This window comes from Dermacentor variabilis, chromosome 2 (genome assembly GCF_050947875.1).
Source record: "Dermacentor variabilis isolate Ectoservices chromosome 2, ASM5094787v1, whole genome shotgun sequence".
NCBI classification, from domain to species: domain Eukaryota; kingdom Metazoa; phylum Arthropoda; class Arachnida; order Ixodida; family Ixodidae; genus Dermacentor; species Dermacentor variabilis.
The window spans coordinates 97,160,388-97,182,759 of record NC_134569.1 but is presented as its reverse complement, the minus strand read 5'-3'; the positions used below and the strand labels follow the sequence as shown (position 1 = coordinate 97,182,759).

General features: G+C 45.9%; 2 protein-coding genes across 8 annotated transcripts in view; one reads left to right on the top strand and one right to left on the bottom strand.

Annotated features, from left to right (window-relative positions):
• The window catches only part of LOC142572354 (calcitonin gene-related peptide type 1 receptor-like), a 260,219-nt gene that overhangs the window by 70,942 nt on the left and 166,905 nt on the right, over nt 1–22,372 (top strand). For 2 of the 3 annotated variants that reach the window (XM_075681410.1, XM_075681408.1), the window contains one exon: nt 7,605–7,657. The gene's annotated coding sequence lies outside the window, so the exon portion shown is untranslated. Of the gene's footprint in view, nt 1–7,435; nt 7,658–22,372 lie in introns of those variants that run through there. The other variant, XM_075681411.1, reaches the window with a different exon arrangement.
• LOC142572355 (uncharacterized) overlaps nt 1–22,372 on the bottom strand; it is a 96,108-nt gene that overhangs the window by 69,782 nt on the left and 3,954 nt on the right. For 3 of the 5 annotated variants that reach the window (XR_012826050.1, XM_075681416.1, XM_075681414.1), the window contains exons 2-4: nt 14,637–14,730; nt 13,487–13,638; nt 12,709–12,859 (exon numbers count right to left, since the gene is read on the bottom strand). Coding sequence is in view for 3 of the 5 variants with exons in the window: in XM_075681416.1 (XP_075537531.1) it covers nt 12,709–12,859; nt 13,487–13,540 (205 nt within the window). In the remaining 2 variants the exon portion in view is untranslated. Of the gene's footprint in view, nt 1–11,890; nt 12,029–12,708; nt 12,860–13,486; nt 13,639–14,636; nt 14,731–22,372 lie in introns of those variants that run through there. The other 2 variants (XR_012826051.1, XM_075681415.1) reach the window with 2 other exon arrangements.

Genomic DNA, 22,372 nt, shown 5'->3' with positions numbered 1-22,372 from the left:
ACTGATGTTTTTCTTCCTGAGGCAGGATTTTTTTTTAACATATTGCTTTTGTTTAGTGTTTCAAAGTGATGATATGCTTTCTAGTGCAATTTTTCAATTTGTGGACGCGTTCTGAGTGATGCTAGACTACTGTAAGGAACTAGGCAGTGGTATAAAAAGGGGAAAGAGCCTGGCAGGGCTTAGTGAGGGTTGTGCCGTGCTTGCTGACTGAGAGGTTGAGTTTTCAGCGTAGTTCTAACGCTTGCCGGGAACGAGAACAAAAATGTGAACTCTCCCGAAGTCACTTTGCAGTGTCCCGTGCGAACCTGAACGAGAGAACGAGGCCTTCTCTGTGCGCTGCGCTCAAGAAACGTCACGGGACGCCCGACTTCGGTTATGAGCATCATCGAGCGACATCCCTCCGGACAGCGGATGCAGTCCCCTGTCCATCGGGATCTCCTTTCCCCGGCGGGGCGGTCTGTTGCGTTTCGCCTGCGACACGTGGTTTTGCCGGCGCGACGGCGGCGGGGCGGCGGACATTTTGGCCCGATCGTCGTCACCGCAACACTCATCGCCAGGTGTTTCCAGGCGCGTCTGCGGCGATGCGACCGCCTAGGGATTTCGTTCCAGTCATTGTGCCCGAAACAGGCGATGCCAAAGCAGGGATCTCCTTCCAGTTATTGGGCCCGAAACAGGCGATGCCAAAGCAGGGATCTCGTTCCAGTCATTGTGCCCGAAACAGGCGATGCCAAAGCAGGGACCATCTTCTCGTTACAGTCATTGTGTCCGACCGGCAGCGCCACGACAGTGTGCTGCGCAGCGCCACGACAGTGTGCTGCGCAGCGCCACGACCAGGTGCTACGAGATCGTGCGCAGCGCCACGACATGGTGCTACGGCATCGCTACGACAGTGTGCGTCACCATTAGCCCATTGTACATTCACGTGCTCGTCTTTTGAGGGGTTCCTTCTTGCCCTCAACTGCGAGAGTATAAAAACAGCTGCCCCCGGACGCCAGAGGAGGGCTCCGATTTCTTCCGTTGAGTGAAGTGCTCTCCCGTCTCTCTACTTCGGTCAAACCTGACCGCCAACTCTTTGCGATGTTAAAATAAACAAGTTGTTTCGTTGTTACCTGTCGACTCATGCTTTGCCGGGACCTTCGGATGCTTGCAGTTGTACCCCAGGCCGCCAGGCCAACGCTACCCTTGGGGCTTGCGACCCAGGTACAACCACGGGCGTCAGCGCCGAGTTCCCAACAGATCGTACCAGCAGTCAGATCCAAACAACTGGTGTTACGGTTACGGTGCTGTAGTACCGTGTGGTTTTTTCGCGCTTCGACTCCACTTATTCGTAACGCTCTGGCGGCGTAGCACATTTGGTATGACACCCGCTTCCAGAGACGAGCAATTTTATTTGCCGAGAAGGAAGGAACTCTACCATGGCTCGACGGCTTGACCTCGGCGATTCGCGGATGGAAGGACCAGTGGGAGGCCCTTTCAAAATGATAGACCAGTTGGAAGGGCTCTGTTGACCTCACAGTGGCCTGGTACCACCTCCGAATGAAATGGATTTGCGGCCTCTTAAAAAGCACCTAATCTCAAGCAAACTGAAAGACGACGCGATCTCGTGCGATCACTTGCGGAGAGAGTTTCGCTTTCGCGAGACTCTGCTCGTCTCGGCACCGAACCCGTGGAAGTCTGCGACTGATAGGGCTCTGGGCACTGAAAACGAACTGGCGCAGCGCCAAAACCACTTGTTCTGGGACGCTCTCGGTGCCGAGTCAGGCGAAATTTCGCGAAAATGAAGCTATCTCCGAAAGAGGTCGGCCAAGAATACCGCCCAAGGAAAGCTCTCTCCACCTCGGCAGACAACGACGAGAAGTAGAGGGTACTTGTTTCAGAATAGTGATTTCGTGAATAAAGGTACCATTTATTCTTCCGCTCATCTCGAGTTACGTTCGTGGTTTTATTATTATTTTTATTATTATTTCGCGTGAGTGAAAGTAGGCCTTCGCGTTACAATCGCGGTCGGGTTACATTTGAGTAAATACGGTACCTTTAGTTTTTCGAAGGCAAGGACCATTTATCACACCTTTCCTGTTCAGCTTTGAATGACTGCCAATGCTTATCGCCTACGAAATGAACTGGTGTCAAGAGATCTTCAGAAACCGACAAATGACTACATTTTAGTTCGAAACAGTTTCGAAGCACAGCCACATTTTCACTGAAGTTGTAAAACCGCAAAATAACAGAACGAATGTGGTTGTCCGTTTTCTTTCTTTTACAATGAACACAGTCAACAAGTTGAGCGTCTATTGCAAACATGCCATTGAATATGTCTCAAACGACTGCCTGTTTCAAATCAGCACTATGCTGTTTCACTAGCTTCTCTGTCATCCCTCAAATTACAATATAATAGCGGCCGCTTCAACTTTCCAGCGCGTAACCTGCCGTGGTTGCTCAGTGGCTACGGTGTTGGGGTGCTGAACACGAGGTCGCCGGATCGAATCCCGGTCACGGCGGCCAGATTTCGATGGGGGCGAAATGCGGAAACACCCGTTTACTTAGATTTAGGTGCGCGTTAAAGAACTCCAGGTGGTTGAAATTTCCTGAGTACTCCACTACGGCGTGCCTCATAATCAGAAAGTGGTTTTGGCACGTAAAACCCCATAATTTAGTATTTTTTTTCCCTTTCCAGCGCGTGGAGTTTGCAGTCAATCTTTAGACCTGCTTAGAGACCGTGTTAGCTTTGTCTTCGTACTTCTCCAATGCTTCATAGTAGTGTTTAAACGATGCTAGAGAAACTTCAATTTCCGTGAGCCAAGAGGGCACACCTTCTAATCCTTTTAGTGTTCGCTGGGAAGTTTTAATTTCCACGAAATGTTTTAGTATTTCATCAATTGTTATTGGAACTGGATTTCTCTCACTGTCACCATCGAGTAACAAAAGCATGTGGATCATGTGGATAGAATCACATATATAAGTCTAAACGTACCGCGGGCTCGGCAATCCAACTAAACAGGCACCTAATATATCAAGTGACCACTTGTTACTAACCTGTGCAACAAAAAATAAATGGTCACTGGTGACGCCTGCGATGGTGCCACTGAGTCCCACTATAAGGGACTCTCCGCTTATTACTGCTCCTTTTCATAAGTTTGCTCGGGTGTCACTGCCGTCGGTGGTTGACCAAACGGCTCATCCAGGTTCACGGTCGCTGTCATGCTTGGTGCGTCGTCCCCGGATGCGCGGATATCCGCTGTGGAATGAAGCGACCACACGGCGATGCCTATCGCGCGCTGCTTTGCAGTATTGCCAATATCCCCCGCCACCCCCGGCCCGTTGCTAAGCAGTCAGTGTGCAGCGCAGAACTACGCGGGCGGACCCACTCGGCCCGAGCAGCATCTGCACACTAATGGAGTGGTCCCTCATGTCGCCTGCGATGGGGCCACCGTGCCCATGAAACACCTAGCGGTGCAAAGAAACAACTAACGGTACCTAAACATGCGCCGGGGGAACAAATATGCGCTTTGAAACGCATAATTCATTTAATAAGATGCACCGTTCGATGCCTTCTTTCCCACATGCGAAGTTTGGTGCCCTCTGCTCGGTCGACTTACTGCCGCGAGTAAAGTGGGCCCTTCCTGAAGACGGTGCAAAAATTAAGTGGCGTGACCCTGAAGACGACGCAATCAAAACTGGGCTGACCCCGAAGGCAGTGTAATACGCGGTTGCGTTGACCATGGGGACCACGCGACGGTGGTTTCCGCGTCTTGCTGATTTTTCGGGCAGGCGCGCGTATTGGGGGTGAGCTCCACCACTGGGAAAGCTGGCGCCACCGTCGGCGTGACGTGGCATGAGCGATCACGCGGACACAGCGGCCGCGCCGGCTGCTTCGGAAATGCCGAAGCGAGCTGAAAACGAAAGTTTGAAGTCCCACCTGTACCGCGGTTCTGATTAAGTGGTGAGGCTTTACCGCCTTGGGTGTCTGCTTGACAACATTTGATAAGTACCATAATAGGTAGTGGCTGCCTTCGGAGGCGTGCAGCATTGTAGGCTACTGCTCGGTGCCGCATTGCCGGACGTACGCATTGCAACGGAGCCCGGTGTCAGCCTTATTCACACGTAGCCGCAGGGCAAGGAGCTGCATGAAGCTTGGCTGGCGAAACTTCGAACCGGCAGATAGCCATCGGCTACAACTCGGGTATGCAGCGAGCACGGACGTGAGGAAGATTTCTGCTACGGCGCCGAGACTGCGATGTTCGATGAGTAGCAGAAAACGTGCACTGAGACGCTCACCCGCGCCCGCTGCCCGGCTAATGTCATGACGGTTTGGTCTATGAACTTGTTGATGCTATATACTGGCAAGTTCACTGGAACTGAACGGGAGCGGTAAGGCGCACATTAAAAAAAAAGGCGACATATGCTCATGTTTTTGTTATGAATTATAGCATTGGATTGCGAAAAAGAAGCAGAAGGAAATCGCACGCTCAGAAGACGGATAAACACACAGTGCGACGCAACTTGACAAATAATATTGAAATGTCCAAGAATTTATAAGACAAAAACAGATTGAATCGTCGCAACGGCACATCACAGTCGCCGTAGGTGTCAAAGTCTCTATAACGAAATCATTTTTGAACAGATCTGATAGTGTCCACGCAACAATGGTTGCTTGTGTACTGTCAAACGGTCATATTCTGCAGGCTAAAGCTCACGGCACGGTGCGAAAACGCGCTCACAGTGAAAGCAAAACATTGTGCGCGGACATGCATCCATACGCACAGTCGGTCGCTGCGAACCCGTGCGATCGCTGCACTGAGGCTTCATTCTGTTATGCCTCATTTTGTTATGCAGATAGCCCACTATAAGAACATATTTCACATAGTTTACTCTCAGCGTTTGCCTACCTTTCACGCAAGAAACCGGTTCGGGAGAGTCCATCGCGGCGACCGCACGCAGTGGCGTTCACTGTACGTACACGGTAAAGAGATAGCGTCTGTAAACGATTCTGTGCTTTCAGTTTGCCCAAGATTATTATATCGACTGTCAAAAACTTTCGCGTTTTGAGAGTACCTACATAAATGTCCAAGGGTCCTGCCGCGTGGTGTTCTTATTGAGCGCCGTGAGCGAAACCTATGAGGAGCGCGCCGCGTGATCCCTCATACTACGCAAGGGAGGCGCTTCCGACAGATGGCGACTCCGTAACCCCTCGCCCCCAATATCGTCTACGCTGCAAAACGTGGTGCAACTGATGAAAAGTTTTAGAGAATTTGGTTGTCCGGTTCAAGGAAACATCGCTTCACGTAGATTCCGAAATGTGCGTCGGATCTGCATAATTTTGCTAACACGAATTCGCTGGTCGGTGCGAAGATTAGCTTGTTGAGAGAAATCTGATACTTCCGCACTTATCGTTTCAAAAAGCAGCTGTGAAGGCATACCTTAACTTGCTGTTAAAATCTCTCCTGTAGCGTGTCACTCTGGAAAGTTGTTTTGATATCGGCATGAAATCTCGCAGTTTCGTTCTTCCTGCAGCACACGGCGCTAAAAAACGGAAGTTAATTAGCGAGCTTTTATATTTTAATTTTCGTACACTTTGCCGAAGTGCAAAATAATTACTTTTTTTAAGCTTCTCTTAATCAAGCGCGCGCCCCGTAATTGCACGAGGGACACATTTTCTTCCAACCAGTCTGCCCAATTAAAAAGCCCACATTTTAAAAAGTCAGGTACAGTTGGTTTATGTTTGCGATTACTTAAAGCAAGTTAAATACAAATACAAAAACTGAAAATAACACCCGCGTATCTGAAACGAACAGCGCCTAGAGGCAGTATATTATGAGAGTTTGTACTTGCCTCTGAGTGAGTAAAAAGCTGCTGCTTCAACTTTAAACAGCTCCCTGAAATTTTTAGAACGAGAAGGAGTACGCATTGGGGGGGGGGGGGGGGGAGGGGGTGAGGAGTGTAAGGATCAAGAACAAAGCTGCGAAGCTTGCGGGAGCTAAAGACTTCTCAAAATAAGTTCCTAATGCTTCGACGGAGGCGCTAATCCATGGCTTAGGCTGCTAGGTCAAGCTTTATTAAGGTCGTATTAACATTATATATATGTTAGTATTAGGTTATTATTATCAAATATTTTATTCGTGAGCTTTCATACTTTAAACAGCTTTACAAGTCTTTATACGTATTTGTGTCCTCTCTCGGGGAAGCTCAGGTCCTCGGAGCTTTTGCCACTTAGTCTCCACTATCAGGGTAGGGCGTTTTTTTTATATAGATATTATATTTTCCGCTGTGTTTTCGAGGAGAACAGTAAGACTTAGATACAAGCACTGACATAAGAGTGCAATAATTGTGACAGAACGTTGACAGACAACACTATTCTGGAGCAGTGCTCTTGGCTTACCTTTACTTTATTTTTTCTTCTTCTTTCTTTCTCTTTTAAGTGAGCTGCGGGAGCTAGAAATTTACTGTTCCGACTTCGTTCCTTCATTTCTTGTTCCTTTCCTTTTTGTTCTTACCGTTTCTTGCGCGTCAATAGTGCAGCGAGAAAAGTTGATTCGCAGGGACGACCATTGAAAGCTGTGATTTGTCGATACTGGATAGAATGAGGGTCCTAACTTCGGAGCGAAATAAATCACCTGCTCCTGGCCGGAAACCCTTCGATCAATGTGAAAGCGCTCAGCACATAAGCAGGGGATGAAAGACAAAGTGAGCCGCCTTGGCTGAGGAGAGAGATATGTATCGCAATTAGATCCGTATACTTCTCTACAAAGGGGCGTGTTTTAACGACACCGGCTGCTGCTCCAGACAGCTTAATGCGTATGTTATTCGGAATCCGTTATTAAACAGCTGACGCTATATTTATCGTTCCCTTGGCACATGATCGTACTTTGGTATTTTTACACGCTGAGGAGACAAAAAAGAAGCTTTCGCCAGTGGTAACATCTGGGTCTTTCTATTGGCAAGACTTCCGGGTTCCTGCGAGCTCTCTTATTAGTCGTTTCATGTTCAGAAAAGAGTGAAAAGCTGACACAGCGCGCATACATTGCCAGATAAAAAAAAAATGTGCAGGCGAGTGATCCGGCACCTATATGTAAATTTTCGCTTGTAAGTGCCCCATTAAGCATTACAAACACAAACAAAAAAATAAACGTCTTACAATGGTATTGTCATCATAGATCTGTTTAATGTATGATGTGTGAAAAACATTATTTGTGGTGTATTTGAGAGAAAGACGTGGGTGCTCAAGAGAAAACAAACTCAGTCAACGGTAGTGCAGTATTGCACAAAATGTTGGGACGAGGAAGATTGTAGCGGAGAAAGAAATTTAGTAACGAGACCAGTGGAGAGACCACTGGCCGTTGTTCCTGCACTGTTGTCCGACTGTTCCGGGTTCACCTCCCAATATTGAGTGCTGTAAGTCCAGCATGTTGTAAGTTGTAAGTCCAGCATGTTGTAAGTCCGCTGTTTTCCCGTCATCATCATTTTAGTACACGAAACGTTTATGGTTGTTTCCGAAGAAACAGCACACTGTTCGCGCACTGTTAGCACAGTGTTGACTACTGTCGTGCCTAAGCGACTAAGAAAGACTTTCTTTGGGCACTAACGAATGTTTTACACTCTCGTTCCAGCTACTTCATTTTAACGTCACGGGCTGCCACTGGGCCACCAGCACACACCGCACGTAAGGACTGCACGTGGTTATCTTTCTTGCATGTATTTAGCAGCTCACTCAAGTAGCGGCATGACACTGAAGCCATTGGATGCCGTTGGGCATGATTGCGGTTGCTTACAGGGTCCATATGCGCAAGTATAAATTGCAACGTTAGAGACGTACAAAACGCTAAGCATTCGTGAATAAGCATTCGTGAACAATCGCGATGCAAGAAGCGCGAATTGCTAAGTGCCATTCAGAGTGTCAACGTGTCCGTAGCTTGCGTAGAGACCGAGAAAGGCACGCGCATCGCGCAGGACGCGAGCAGCGATAGCGCGTCACGTTGCAAGCGTATACGCTCTCGGCCTGCGTCCCTGCGCGTGCCTGCGAGACGAGCATATCCTAGATACAAGCAGTACGCGCGCCCTCAAAGACTGACGCAGCCAGAGCTTCCGCGTGACGAAACAAAAGAAACCTGTTGACCGACAGTTGTCCCGCACGCCGCGTGACACGTCCGTGTCGGATTTCACTGCTAAGCGGATAACTTGCCTCTTGCGCTTCGGGGCCCTCACGGTCGCCTCGGGAACGTAAACAGTGTTTAGGCGACAGGGCCTCGCAACGAAAAAAAAAAAGAAAGAAAGAAAGAAAGAAAGAAGAAAGATAAAGCAACAACTTCAGTATTACAAGAGGCTACACCTAAGTCTTTGCTAGTCATGAAACGCCTCTGTAACACTGTGAGAAAGCGTCATGCACCACCCAAATGGAACGTGAGGCTGCGCGGCCATGCTGGTCGCGTGTGTTCACTGGTGGCATTACAGACATGTTTATAATACACAATGGCGATGTGGACCGCCAGCTAACAAACGAGATAATGTGCAGAGTAGTCTTCTGGAACATTGCGCTAAAGAAGAGGTCAACAGTGGCCGTTAAAGTGACGCGTTGGAGCCGACACTCCGACAAGACGACTTGTGTTCGTAGGAGCAGCAGTTTCCATCGTCACGTTAACCTTCGTGCTATTTGACGTAAGGAATAAAGGAACAAAAATACAGTCAGATACAGAGAGGTCAGCGTGAACTCCTCAGCTATACATTCTTCTTCATCTTCTATAGGGAAGGCGGGAATGAGGAAATTACGAAGAGCGATGGTCAGTACCAAAAACAATGTGTGAAATGCATAAATGATGCGTACGCTTACATTCTCACTTTTTGATATGTTAGCATAACGCAACCTAAACGGCATGTGCACAGTGATTTATTTGCAGCGTGTCTAAAGAACATGCCGTAGCTTTCTAAACTAATTCTGGACAGCAACATAAAGTTAGCCACAATTACCCTAAAATACTTTGACTGAAATTGTGCATTGTTTTCTCAAAAACTCGTTCTCCAGCTTCAACTTCCTCGCAATGAGTCATAGCGATATCAGGCAGTACACAGCCGTAAAATTTGGCCCATTACAGGCTTCACTTGTCCATGGCTTTCAGAAAGTCACTCTGCGCCCACTACCATGATAACGGAAACCACGCCCGTGGAAAATGTTCGCATGCCCATACCAGCATTCTTTTTCGCACGCGTAAGCAAATAGCTTACGCTTACAATACAAATACAAATACACATAGCTTACAAATAGCTTACAAAATGCGAGACTGCTTCCAGAGTGTCAATGATGGGGCGTTATCAACGATGTGGTGGTCGTTTCGTGAGAACCTCAAAGAAATGGCAGGAAACATTGTGACGAAAGAGACAAAAGATAATGACGGAATCTTTAGATAAAGTTGTTATTAATTGTTTTCTGGGCGTCGGGTGGACGCCAGTGATAAAGACGCACTCAGTGGGGCATAAATTCAATGTATATAGTGATAACGCAGTGCTCGCGCGACTTACTTCAGGCTTAGCTTCTATAGCTTCTCTCTATAGCAATTCTGACGTCATTCGACCTGATTCCTGATTCGGCATTACATAATCGACTCTGAGCAGGCTAGGAAGCTTTATCAGACGTGTATTTTAGTTTCCATTCAAACGTCAAGTTTATTTTTCAGAACTCAAGTCCTTGTATCGGCCTCAAGGCCTTCCATCGCATAAATTTTTTCTCATCGATAATGACTTATTTAATCCCAGTCTTTAGATTTACTCTTAGGATCGACGATAAAGGCTACACGTGTTTACATGAGTTGTGCTATCAGGAACAAAATTTAAACGCAAGTACGTATTTTTCAACTTGACACCGTGTATGAAAATATCTCTTTGTAGTAAACTGTATTCTAAATGTCTGACACCTGTGTGTCCGACACGTGCCTCAAATGTATGTTTCCTCCTAGGGAAGAACAGTGCCGTCTATTTTCTTGAAATGGATTTGGAATCATCCTTTCATTGGAGTGCCTTTCAGTGTGCATGAGTACGAAACTGTATTGTATAAGTTGACAAGGAACGTTATTCAAATGTGCTGAGCAGTTCTTTCCATTAGCGGCATTGTCTTCCTCTTCTCTAATTGGAGCATTCATTCGGTGCGTGTCTTTGAATACGGCCTTCAAAATCCTGGTTCATCTGCACAGTGCGATGTGCCTAACCAAGTGTGATGCTTTAGGAGCACTATAAACTTGGAAAAGACATTGCACAAGGAGGACACTTTCTTGCTTCTTCTATTCGTCGGAGAACTCTACGTAGTTTTTACAGAACTTCACTGAAATACCGAAGAATCGCTCGCGTAGATCTCGCAGGATTTCGCGCGCGAATCCCGAATAAGTCCCAAGCATATGACATGCACGCTGAGTGCAGAAAATTCTGTCACGCTGGGAAAGATCTCGAGAAGCTTCAAGCACAGAGTATTTACATAACAAAACATAATGCGGCGAAAGCGCGGATAGGTAGGCAGCTTTGAAGACATAAAACACAGCAGCGCTTCGATGTCTATGGAAATACTTGTACAAGTTGTACTATATTAAAAACGACCTTTTTCCCCCATATTATTCCACCTTGAAGATGTTGAGAGATATCTTGCACGTCCTCCACGCAGCTATCTTTAAGAAAGGGAAAACAGAGAAGCCTTGATTTCCTTATTTTTATCTCGCGTCTAGAACCAAGCATATATAGAGGGAAAAAGTATAGTCTTGCTTCTGTTCCGTAGGCACGACATAACGTAAGATTTATGTGACGTCCGTTGTGGCTAATTAAAATGCTAAGCAGCGATAGAAACGGGAGCCAGGGACAACTTGGTGAGCCGGGTAAAAGAATGATTATTCCTCACCTAGGCTTATTTCTCCTCAGTGCGGCCACAAATGGCTTCTTCTACCAGCCAACGAAAAAAAGAACTAAACAAGAAGAAGCAGTGCGTAACGCTTCAAGCGCTCGCCTCTTGTTATGCTTACCACACCGGAATAAACCGACCCTGTCGGCTTCTCGAGTTGCTTTGTGGGGTATGGCATAACAAAATTTCTTAACCAGATGATTCAAGCACGGGATGGCTTGGCTAAATGCCGATGACGGTTTTCTTTTTCTTCTTTTGGCGCGAAAGAGGGAGGGGGAGGGTGCTGTCTGAGAACCCGTGAAGGTGATTTGACAATAGATCCTTGCCTTCGGCTCACAAAAAAATAATTAAACAGACAAAACGGTTTGTCTTATAATATACGCGCCACAGCGTTCAGCACGAGAGGTTGGAGGTTGGTAATGAGACAATTTCAGAGATTTAATGAGGATAAATGTCAGAGGAGTCTCGGCGCTAAACATGTATGTATAAGTTTGCTTCACCGCTGAGATGCGAGGCACGTTCAAGAAGCACGAGAAAAACCTTCTTGCGCAAGACAAAAATGAATCGTTTGGAAAGAACATCCGGTATATCGCGTCGGTAAAAAGGCTCAGATGGAATTCTGCCGTGTTTCGACGAATGCTGAAGTTTCTTTTCCACATGTTAACGAAAAGTCCTCGACTTTTATTTCAATTAAATGGAATCTTTTAAAAAAATGGTTCATATTAGCTTTGGTCTGTGCAATGCCATGGTAAAGAATGTCGCGGATAACAGAGACTTGCCTGCTTTGAGAACATGTGAGAAGAATATTGAGAATGGAATTGAGAATACGTTTGAACATAGCTCATTATTGCAGCCCTTTTGCCAAGATGTGCAAACTGCTGCAAACAAATGTAGGTAGTAATGTTTGTTGAACTGCGAACATATTCATAACACTTCCTGTTGGACAGAAAGTACAATACAATAGGACGGTATTTTTATGCCAGTGTGTTCTATACGATTAAGGCACCGTTATTGCGTTTACCGTATATCTGCGTTTAATTTATTGCGATCGATTGTTGTACCATGTGCAACCTCTTATTTGAGCGTGGGGAGCGTAGGAGGACCCTTCACGCAGCAAGCAGCAGCATCATGTTTAGAACACCGTTGCGAAGCGCTCTGCCCCTGAAGAGGAATAAAAACCCTACGTTATATTATGCTGTCTTATAAACGATTCAGTTCTGGCAGACCAGTGTCAAGCCATGCAGGGACGTTTAAACACACGCGGGTGTGTCGATTTGCGCTGGAGCGCTTCGACGCGATACCAACATGGTCGATCCTATGTTATTTCAAGGTGGAATAATACAGGCGTGTAGGGGCGATTATTGAGCCCAGTAGATAATCACGCGAAAAAAGAAGAACGAGGGGAATTTGTCTTCTATTTGAAAAACGTTAACCGCGTCATCAGTGGCAGCACATAACATTTTATATATACCTGAACATACGAAGACAACACCTTTTCGTACAAGAAAAGCAACGAATTGACTTTGGTAGTAGGACTTCAAAGCTTTCATATTCGATCGCCCTCTTTCGTATAGACGCTTGTTTCACTTTTTATTTTTCGATGAACGGAAGTAACCGGAAGGTGACTGATGGCAGATTCCTAACACATTCGCCTCCTTTGAAATGCTCAAAGGACTGCTTCCGACACAAGAAAACACAAGAAAAGGACCGGTATTTTGAATGTATCATATGAGATGTCCTGGGAAGAAAGATGACCAGTGCTCGATATAACACTCCAAAAAGAAAAGAAAGCTTTTGATGTGAGAATTATTTCTATAGGAGTTGAAGCTGAGCGACTTTACCATGACAGAAGTTAGGTGCTCGAAACGGGGTATTCTTAGTCCGTCCGTCCGTTCGACCGTTGTATAGACGACAACAGTGGGCCTCATCAACGAATTCGTTGATTCGTTGTGAGGCTGGTACCTCATATCCAGCTTCACTATTGAAATGGGTCTGAAAAAAAAAAGAACGAAGATACATTGCCCAGCGCAGCCACTACATTGCTCACGTTGTATGCGGTCTTAGCAGAAACTCGGATTCACTGGAACGAATTCCTGACCCATACAATGGCAGCACTGAACTGTGCATGTCTGTTCTGAGTTGTCTAACAACAAGGCACGACACATTGCTTGCGTGATATACGGGTTTTTCAATAAGAACTGAGACTGAGGCTCTGAATTATTAATGAAAGTTATTAATCGTCACTTTTATCTCTTTCTATATGCTCCTCAGTGATTGAAGTGCACGCGTCTCGCCCTTTGTAATATGAGTCGAGCCACCTTTCAACACCTACTTAAAAGACTGAATTTTATACAATTAAAATTATAATGAACTAAATTATAAATGTTATAACACTGAACCAGACCCGTCGCAGTAGCCCAGTGCATTGCTGAACCTGGTAGCGGAGGAGCCATATCGAAGGGACATAAATGCAAAATCGCTCGTGTACTTAGATTAGGTGCACGTTAAAGGGCCCCAAGTGGTCAAAATCATTCTCGAGTCCAGCATTACATCATGCTTCATGGTCAGAATGTGGTCGTGACTCGTAAAGCCCCAGAATTAAAAACAAAGTTTACTTACTTTGTTCCAGAACATTGTCGAAAACCGATGTTCTTGGTCTATTCCGTGCAGCATCACTCTTCGAATTGGTATTATTTAATTCAGCGCCCACTGCAACTTCATTCCACTCTTGTAAATATTTAGTACAACGGTCCAGACAGGCAGTGGCACCCCTGTGATTAAGATATTGCGTCAATACAGTGCAAGGAAATATGTCGAGTTAAGGAACGGAAAGGTCTAGTCGTATGGAGAGTGAAAAAGAAAAAAAAAGCTTTACTGAAAGTCCTTGCTTGGGTCAAAAGAGGCGGGGGGCCGGGAAACTAGCCTCACCGAAGCCTCGCTTCCTCAGGCGGTGGTCAGACACTTTCACAACACATTTACTTTCTTTCATACTCCTCAGTCGTTCTTCAAAATCAATTTGAATATGAGCTTCGCTCACTTCAAAACTTGCCTTGCCCATATCACCCTGTGCGGCTTCATTTGTAGGATTGCCATGAGCGCTAAACGCGAGGCGTCCCACTGACCTTTGGTTGCTGTCGATTTATGTTGGTACCTATGACTTCAAGCAAATAATCATATTTCCAAATGTGAGTCTTGGGACATTGACATCTTTCCACATACCCCGCGGTACATCGTACCTAATGTACCGACATAGTACTCTGTGTTTCATGGTGGCTGCCTTTCTCTTACACTTTCCTGTTATTCTTTTTCCTATGTTTCCATAAATCTATTACCCTCGGTTCTCTATCAACCCGAAGAGAGGTACAATTATAACTTAATAGCAACCAAAGGTCAGTGTGACGCCTCGCATTGGGCGCTCACGGGAACCCAACAAATGAAGCCGCACAAGGTGATATCAACTGGGCAAGTTTCGAAGCGAGGGAAACTTATAAAAAAAATTGATTTCCAAGAACGACTGAGGAATATGAAAGAAAGTAAATGGGTTGCGAGAGTGTTCATGTATTTGTACAGGACAAATATTGACTCACAGGGAAGGAGAAGAACAAGGAAGCTTACAAGCAAGCATGCGACCGGTTTGGTAAACAACAAGGCAACAGAGAACGTCAATCGCAAAGTCAGAGCAGCTGAAACAATCTCATGGATGGCAGCAAGGGTAAATGCAAAATCAGAAAAGAAACAACTTAGGATAACTCAAAGGAAAGCGCTTTACCTTTAGAAGCGAGGTCTGGATGTCTTATATAGAACGTGTAGTTATGAAGTGAGGTACACAAAGGAAGAACAAGCATGTGCTTGCTGCAGTAAATCTAGGGAAACAATGGAACATGTTTTATTATAATGTGAAGATATTTAACTGGCTGTCAGTTTATGTTCCAATATCTCCCTTTAAGCCATTGGGATAAGGAATAGCAGGGGGAAAGTAAACATGTCCACAATAGAGATTAGTATAAGACGATTTGTAGTTTGGAGGCAGAAAAGCAGAGACACTACAAGCAACTACAAATTCGGATTTCCCACTTAATGGTTCACAAATTTTGACGCTGAGAATTTTTTGTCTGTAAAATATATAATAGAAAAGATAGAGAGGTAAGGCACTAGGCAAGAAAAAAAATAAGAGGTTGGTGTTGCAAACACCACACAGTTAGGGGACGCTCATATAACATCAATCCATCTATCCAGATCGGGGATTCAAAGCGGATGGCAGGATTAGCCAGTCATTACACGAGATAAGCAGGATAAGTTTATTCGGGCATTCAGAAACGTCAACTTTCTTGAAGCCCATGCTTGATTTAGTAAAGATAACGCCTGGCGTGAGCGTTCCCAAGTGTTCATTGTATTTCCTACGGCGCGTTCACGTCAGGCGTCATCTCCACGAAAGCAAAGCATGCGCTTCAAGTCAAAGCGCACTTCTCAATACGGGGGTCACAGTATTTGTGAGAGAAAGAAAGTAGGAAGGACATTGATGCAACCGTATTTGTTACGAGCGCAGATAACGGTACAGGGATGAGAGAACAGATTAGGGAGATGTAGGCAGAATGCAAGGTTGCAAGCGTGTTTGGATTACCTGATTAGCTCAAGCAGGCTGGGTGGCTTTTTGTCACTGTTCCGTTTTGAAGAGCATGCCAATAAGCCATCCTTATCATCTTCTCTATTTGATCCCACAACCCAACCCGCGCGCTAAGTAGGCCGGTTGATGCACAGCGTGCATGCCGGACCGGCCTCCTTTACAAATACCGGCTAGCTCAGCGAGCTCAGCAGCAATTTCATCCAACTCTATATGTGTTTACTCACGGTGCTTGAGCCCTCTCGACATTTTCTTTCAAAGCTCGGTGCGTGCATAGCAGCCGAGTCATATACATATATGTATGGTGACTTTACTTTCCCATCGACGACTGAGCGCTGGCGCACAGTGAGACACTAGCTATCTGCTGCTGCTGCTGCCGCAGCCGGTGAAGTCTTTGGGGCTTCTGTCCTTCAGAGAGGGAGCGGCCATTGTCACCCGCCTTGATAGACGACATTCGCACTAGCGCGCATCACTGTGTCAGTATAACAGCGACGAGGGCTCGCTGCTTCTTTCCCGGGTAAATAAATCGGCGCTATGTCGGCGCGTTGCCTGGCTACATTTTGATTTTGCCGCCGCTCCACGGGAGATCTCTCCATATTCACATCTGTGTTCTGCAAAAAGGCTGCGGCAAACATAGCTATTTGCTCTCGCGCTACACCCTGCTTTTCCCGATGTATACTCCAGCGCTCCACAAAGCGCGAGTTGCGACGAATCAATTCAGAAGCACCGAAGCAAGGAAGGTGAGAGGGCGAGTGACATGTCGAAAGCGATAAGCCCTTGAGCTATTCGTAAACCTTATACAAATTCGCCAGCTGTGCACCTCCGCGAGTTCCCCTAGATCAAACACTGGGAGTTTTCGAACTCTCCACTGCTCCGCCCATGACTTTTCTTTTATTCTTTAGAAAGAGTGATCTGGCAAAGTTCCTTTGTATCAATACGGACGCTCGCCTGCACTGGGGTGCTTATTTCGCGGGCGACATTTTTTTCGCCGCCTGATTAATCCCGAGTAGTGTACGTGTCAAGTAAAATCTAAAGCTCGTTTCTTTGCGTAGCTACATGGCCAGGTGCCGAACTAGAAAGTCCCGTGGCATCGCAAGAACTTCCATGAAATTGTACAGCGATATTGTTTGCATTTCATGGCTCGTAAAGCGGGAGAGCTCAGAACGGACAGCTGTAAGTTGTTGCAGAGACCTTGCGCTTCTCGAACGTGCACCATTTTCGCGAGTCATTTTCGTGACTGAAAGCAAACAGCGTTGCGATTAAAGAGTCTCTCTCCCGAGCCTTTCTCCCTTTCTTTCTCCCGAGCCAAAATAAATGTGCGAAAATTTGAGTCGCTTGTCGAAGGGGAATAGTAAAATAATCAAGTAGTCGTTTTTTCGTGATTTCTACGGCGGAACGTGACAGTGACCGAGAGAGACATACCCGCGTCTGGTACTTTTCGGTCATAGTATCCGCACTGCAGCGAGTGGTGAATAAGAAAAGAACGACCATTACGTGGCAGCTAACAACGAAAGTGACCCCAGTTGTCGTATTCACTGTTTACGCCGTACACGTTCATTATATCTCACACAATTACAATGCTTTGAGGTGAACGGTGCGCCACACTATGATTAAGCAACTTCAGAATGTTCTTTTCTTCTTATTTTTACCGCGCGAACCAACAAACTTGAATCAGATAAATCGCCTTTCTCCCCTTTCACCCTCACAATATAGAGACAGTATTCGCTATTGCGTCACATTCATGAACTCTAATTCACGCGCATTAGGTTCAGTATACTGTTTCGCTCATGTGGCGGAATCCTCTCAAAGAAGTTGAGGGAACAAGCCACAACAAAGTAATTTTTGATGAGAAGCGTGTTATCTATCTCGTGGAATTCGATTGCAATGCACTGGCGAGTCACGACAATTGCACGTAATACCGCAAAAACACGAAGGGCAAAAGGTTAGCCGCACTTTCTAATATTATAGGCAAATTATCTTACTCCTAGTGTTATATAAGACATTTACCGACATAATTTGCATTACAATAATGGCAACACTGGATTTTAGCCAACCAAGGGAAAAGGCTGGCTTCAGGAAAGGATACTCTACAATGGATCACAACCATGTTATTAATCATGTAATGGAGAAATCCGTAAAGCACAATCAGCCTCTCTATATGGCTTTCATAGTTTACGAAAAAGCATTTGATTCAGTAGAGATAGCCGCATTCATGGAGGCATTACGCAATCAAGGAGTATAGACCGCCTACGTAACTATCTGGGGAAATATCTATTCCACAGCTACCTTAATTCTTCACAAGAAAAGTAGGAAGATACCTATAAAGAAAGGGGTCAGACAAGGAGACACAATCTCTGCAATGCTATTCAGTGCGTGCTTTGAAGAAGTATTTAAGCTATTAAACTGAGAAGGCTTAGGAATAAGGATGGACGGCGAATATCTCAGCAACCTTCGGTTTGCAGATAACATTGTTCTATTCAGGAAGACCTCAGAGGAGTAACAGCAAATGATTGAGGACCTTAGCAGAGAGAGTTTAAGAGTGGGGTTGAATATTAATATGCAGAAGACAAAGATGATGATGAATAGCCAGGCACGGGAACAAGAGTTCAGGATCGCCAGTCAGCCTGTACAATCGGTGAACGAGTACGTTTACCTAGGTCAATTAATCACAGGGAACCCTGATCATGCGAAGGAAATGAGTGCAGCGGTGGCGTAGAGGTAGAACAACCGCCTCGCGTGCAAGAGGTCCGTGGTTTTAATCCCGGTGCCGCGCAATTTTCCACCGGATTAAAAAAAAATCCGCGTGTTGATAAAATTGCATAAACAGGCCTGGAGTGTGGCCTGATCCCGGTGACCATAACCGGTAACGCACCTCACCAGAGCAGTACTTGGCCACAACCTCCTATATGAACACAACAATCAAGGAAATTCATAGAAGAATAAAAATGGGTTCGATCGCATATGGCAAACATTCTCAGCTCCTGAGTCATATCTTACCATTATGATTGAAAAGGTAGGTGTACAGTGGGTGCATTTTATCGGTGCTGACATATGGGGCATAGACTTGGAGACTGACAAAGAAGCTTGAGAACGAGTTGAGAACCGCGCATAGGGCGACGGAACGAAGAATGCTAGGCATAGCGTTAAGGAGACGGAAAGAGAGCGGTTTGAATCATAGAGCAAACGAGTATAGCCGATATTCTAATTGACATTAAGAGAAAGAAATGGAGCTGGGCAGGTCATGTAATGCGCAGGTTAGATAACCGTAGGACCATTAGGGTTACAGTATGGGTGCCAAGAGAAAGGAAGTGCAGTCGAGGACGGCAGAAGACTAGGTGGGGGCGATCAAATTAGGAAATTCGCGAGCACTAGTTTGAATCGATTGGCGCAGGACAGTGGTAATTGGAGATCGCGGGGAGAGGCCTTTGTGCTGCAGTGGATATAAAATGGGCACCTGCTGGTTATTATTATTATTATTATTATTATTATTATTATTATTATTATTATTATTATTATTATTATTATTATTATTATTATTATTATTATTATTATTATTATTATTATTATTTTCGAGTGACACTCGAAAAACGCTAACGCGAGCCTTGTCGCAGTTGACATTCGCATCTCTTGGCCATCGCATAAATACACCTGACGGCAAAATAACCTTCAGCAAAAGAATGGAAACTACGGAGGAAGTGAATAAAGCTGCACATCGGAGAACTGATAACACAGATGCGCAAACGGATTGCGCAACGGCTGTCTAGCGAAACGCCAACGCTGTCGTCGTCGACCATGCCCCCCCCCCCCCCCCCCCCCCCCCCAGTCGCATACATCTTCCTTGAACCTACGATGGGTGGTCTTCGGCGGCAGATAGATAGAGGTCTCTTCCTGTTGTAGGCGAGTGCGGGCTGCAGCCAATGCACAGAGGCTGCGTGGCTTTCTCCGGTGCCTCCAAGCTGCTGCGGCTTGCGCTTTTTTGCGGTATACTAGGGGTCCTTTGAAACCGTGAGAAAGTCAATGCCATCGGTTTATTTTCTCTTCTTTCCTCTTTTCTTTATGACTCCTCATTCGAAGGTAAATTTAAATGAATGGAGCAAACGAGAAGCACTCAATAAAGCACAGTCCCAACAGCAAGATATATATATATATATATATATGTATATATATATATATATATATATATATATATATATATATATATATATATATATATATATATATATATATATATATATAACAAACGAGTTAGGTCTCCGGTGCAAGCACTGAAACCCGAAGGCCCTCTATCCCGACACTTCCTCTTCCTTTCACGACCGCTATCCTGTTCTCACGAGCCCACCTGACACCTCGAGACCAAGGCAGGTGATTGATGCCCCGCTTTGCAAAACAGAGGACTGGGCTGCAAAAAGACGCGATAGCTTCATTTCACAAGCAGCACGAGAGAGGAGACAGCTTTCCGCTGCAGGGGCCCCAGGTGCGCGAGTGGTCAGACGGAATGTTCTCCTGGTCTAGTAGCTGTCACTCACACATGAAACTACAGGCTGGATGAGCGTGGAAGGCGGCGCGCTGGAGGCAAAAAGCCAATTTAAGGAGGATTACATTTCTTACTTTTCTAATTAAATGCAGCGGCTTCACCCGACAGCTCGCGAATATAGAGTCGTGTCGACGCAATCCGTCTGGCTATCCAGACGCCGAAATTTGGTAATTGAGTTCTTCTTTACTTTCGTTTGGCTCTGTAGTGACGGAAAGAGCTAGGCAGCGATGCGCGCGAGCTATAGCTTTGTTTCTACAACTTCGCACCCTGGCTAGAATTGAAAGGCGTCTGCTGTAGATTAAGATCAATCTGCTTGCAACGCTCGACAGTCTCAATTTTTCCAGTATTACGATGGAGCATTTGTTGGTTGTTAGACGTGGTGGGAAATGAGGGAAAATAATCACTAATTAGGAAGGAAATGGGGAAGCCCTTTGCACGTGCAGCTTGCGGTAAAAGTAGGGCTCACGCCGTACACTGGACAGTGCAATGCGTACGCTATTGCGCTGTACGAGGATTGAGCCGGTCGCATATATATATATATATTGAAGGATAGACAGGCAACACCCATTCATACCGTGCTGGCTGTTCTGCTTCTTCGTCGTCTCTCCTCGCACTCACTGCGTGCGCACGCTGGCCCAAGTGCAGCCTTCGCAATATATATATATATAAATATATATATATATATATATATATATATATATATATATATATATATATATATATATATATATATATATATATATATATATATACGTTTGGCAAGGAACACTGATATACGTGTAGTGGTTAGTATTTCTCTCTTACTGCTTTCTTGTTCCTGCCGCGTCGCTTTCCCCCCAACCCTGCCTGACCGCCCACGTTATCTATCTCACAATCAAGATAGGAACTTCGCTCAACAAGAGCAACCTCGTTGACATTCTTGGCGCGTGTTTTGTCTGGCGTGGGGACAAAGAAACTGTGCATGCGGGTAGCCAGTCAATGCAAGACGTGCAGCGGACCTCAAGCAACCAACGTTACCTTCTTTCTGTGCCATTTCTACTGCATCTTGATGAAGTGGCCAAGCATGGTTCACGTTTTCTTAGAAAAATAGTCTGGCAAACTAGTATGACTCATCTATACTTTCCCTTCTAATCATATAGCCGGCGACGCATTGTAAGTGAGTTACGACACCCAGGGTATAGCAATTCTTTTCCTAGAGATGGCACGAAGACGCTGAGAGATATATGCAGTACAAATTACTATTACGAAAAGTATCCACCGTTGTCAGCGTTGCCACTTGACTAGTGTATGAACATTCGGCTTGTTCATCCTTGCAGGCAAATAAGAATAGTTACCCATCGGTGTCACTCAACCGTTCAATAAGGCGTCCTGACAATTAAGGAACTCTATTTCAGCATATATAATATCGTGTAATATCGTGCAAGCAGCATGTTTTGTAACTGGTCCCGTTGGAAACTGACCTCACAGTGCGCCGTTAGCCCGACCATCACATGAGTTTTCCCAGCTACAGGCGCAAATGACGCACATAACAGCGCAAGTATTGTTAGAAATCTCGGTCCGGGCTGACAAAGAATGTTCTTACGCTATAACTGTTGAGTAGGTCCTAGATAATCATGACGTTTGACTTATCAGTCGCGAAGGCAACCAGCAAATGGCAACCACCACGTACGAACACAAATCCTCGAGATTTAAGCGTTTTGTTAGTACGGTTCCTCGGTTTAGAAAGAAGCAAGGCACGAACAGCGCGTAACAAATAAATTTCTTCGTTGCTTTATTCTTACTTCATAACGCTGAAAAATAACGCTAACCTTTATGCCAGTTAGCCTTCTCTGTTAGCCATTTGAGACGGTTGGCGCGTGCATCACGGCGCATACAGAAACAGTTCGGTGATAGAAGCAGAATTGCGCCAGTTTACCCACATCCGAATCTCGCTGCTGCTAAAAGGCACACATCGCATAGCCTTCGAGATCGGCTCTGTTCACCCGGTGCACTACCTCGGGGATCGGCGCAGTCCTTTACAGAACAGAACAGGTGCGTGCGTGCGTGCGTGCGTGTGTGTGTGTGTGTGTGTGTGTGTGTGTGTGTGTGTGTGTGTGTGTGTGTGTGTGTGTGTGTGTGTGTGTGTGTGTGTGTGTGTGTGTGTGTGTGTGTGTGTGTGTGTGTGTGTGTGTGTAGCTACGGGGGGAGACGGACTGCCTTGCTGCTCTGTGCGCGGAGGCTGTGCGCGGAGCGCGGAGCGTGTGTGTGTGTGCGCCCACACACGCACACACACCCTCCGCGCTCCGCGCACAGAGCAGCAAGGCAGTCCGTCTCCCCCCGTAGCTACACCGTGAGGAATTGTGTTCACCAC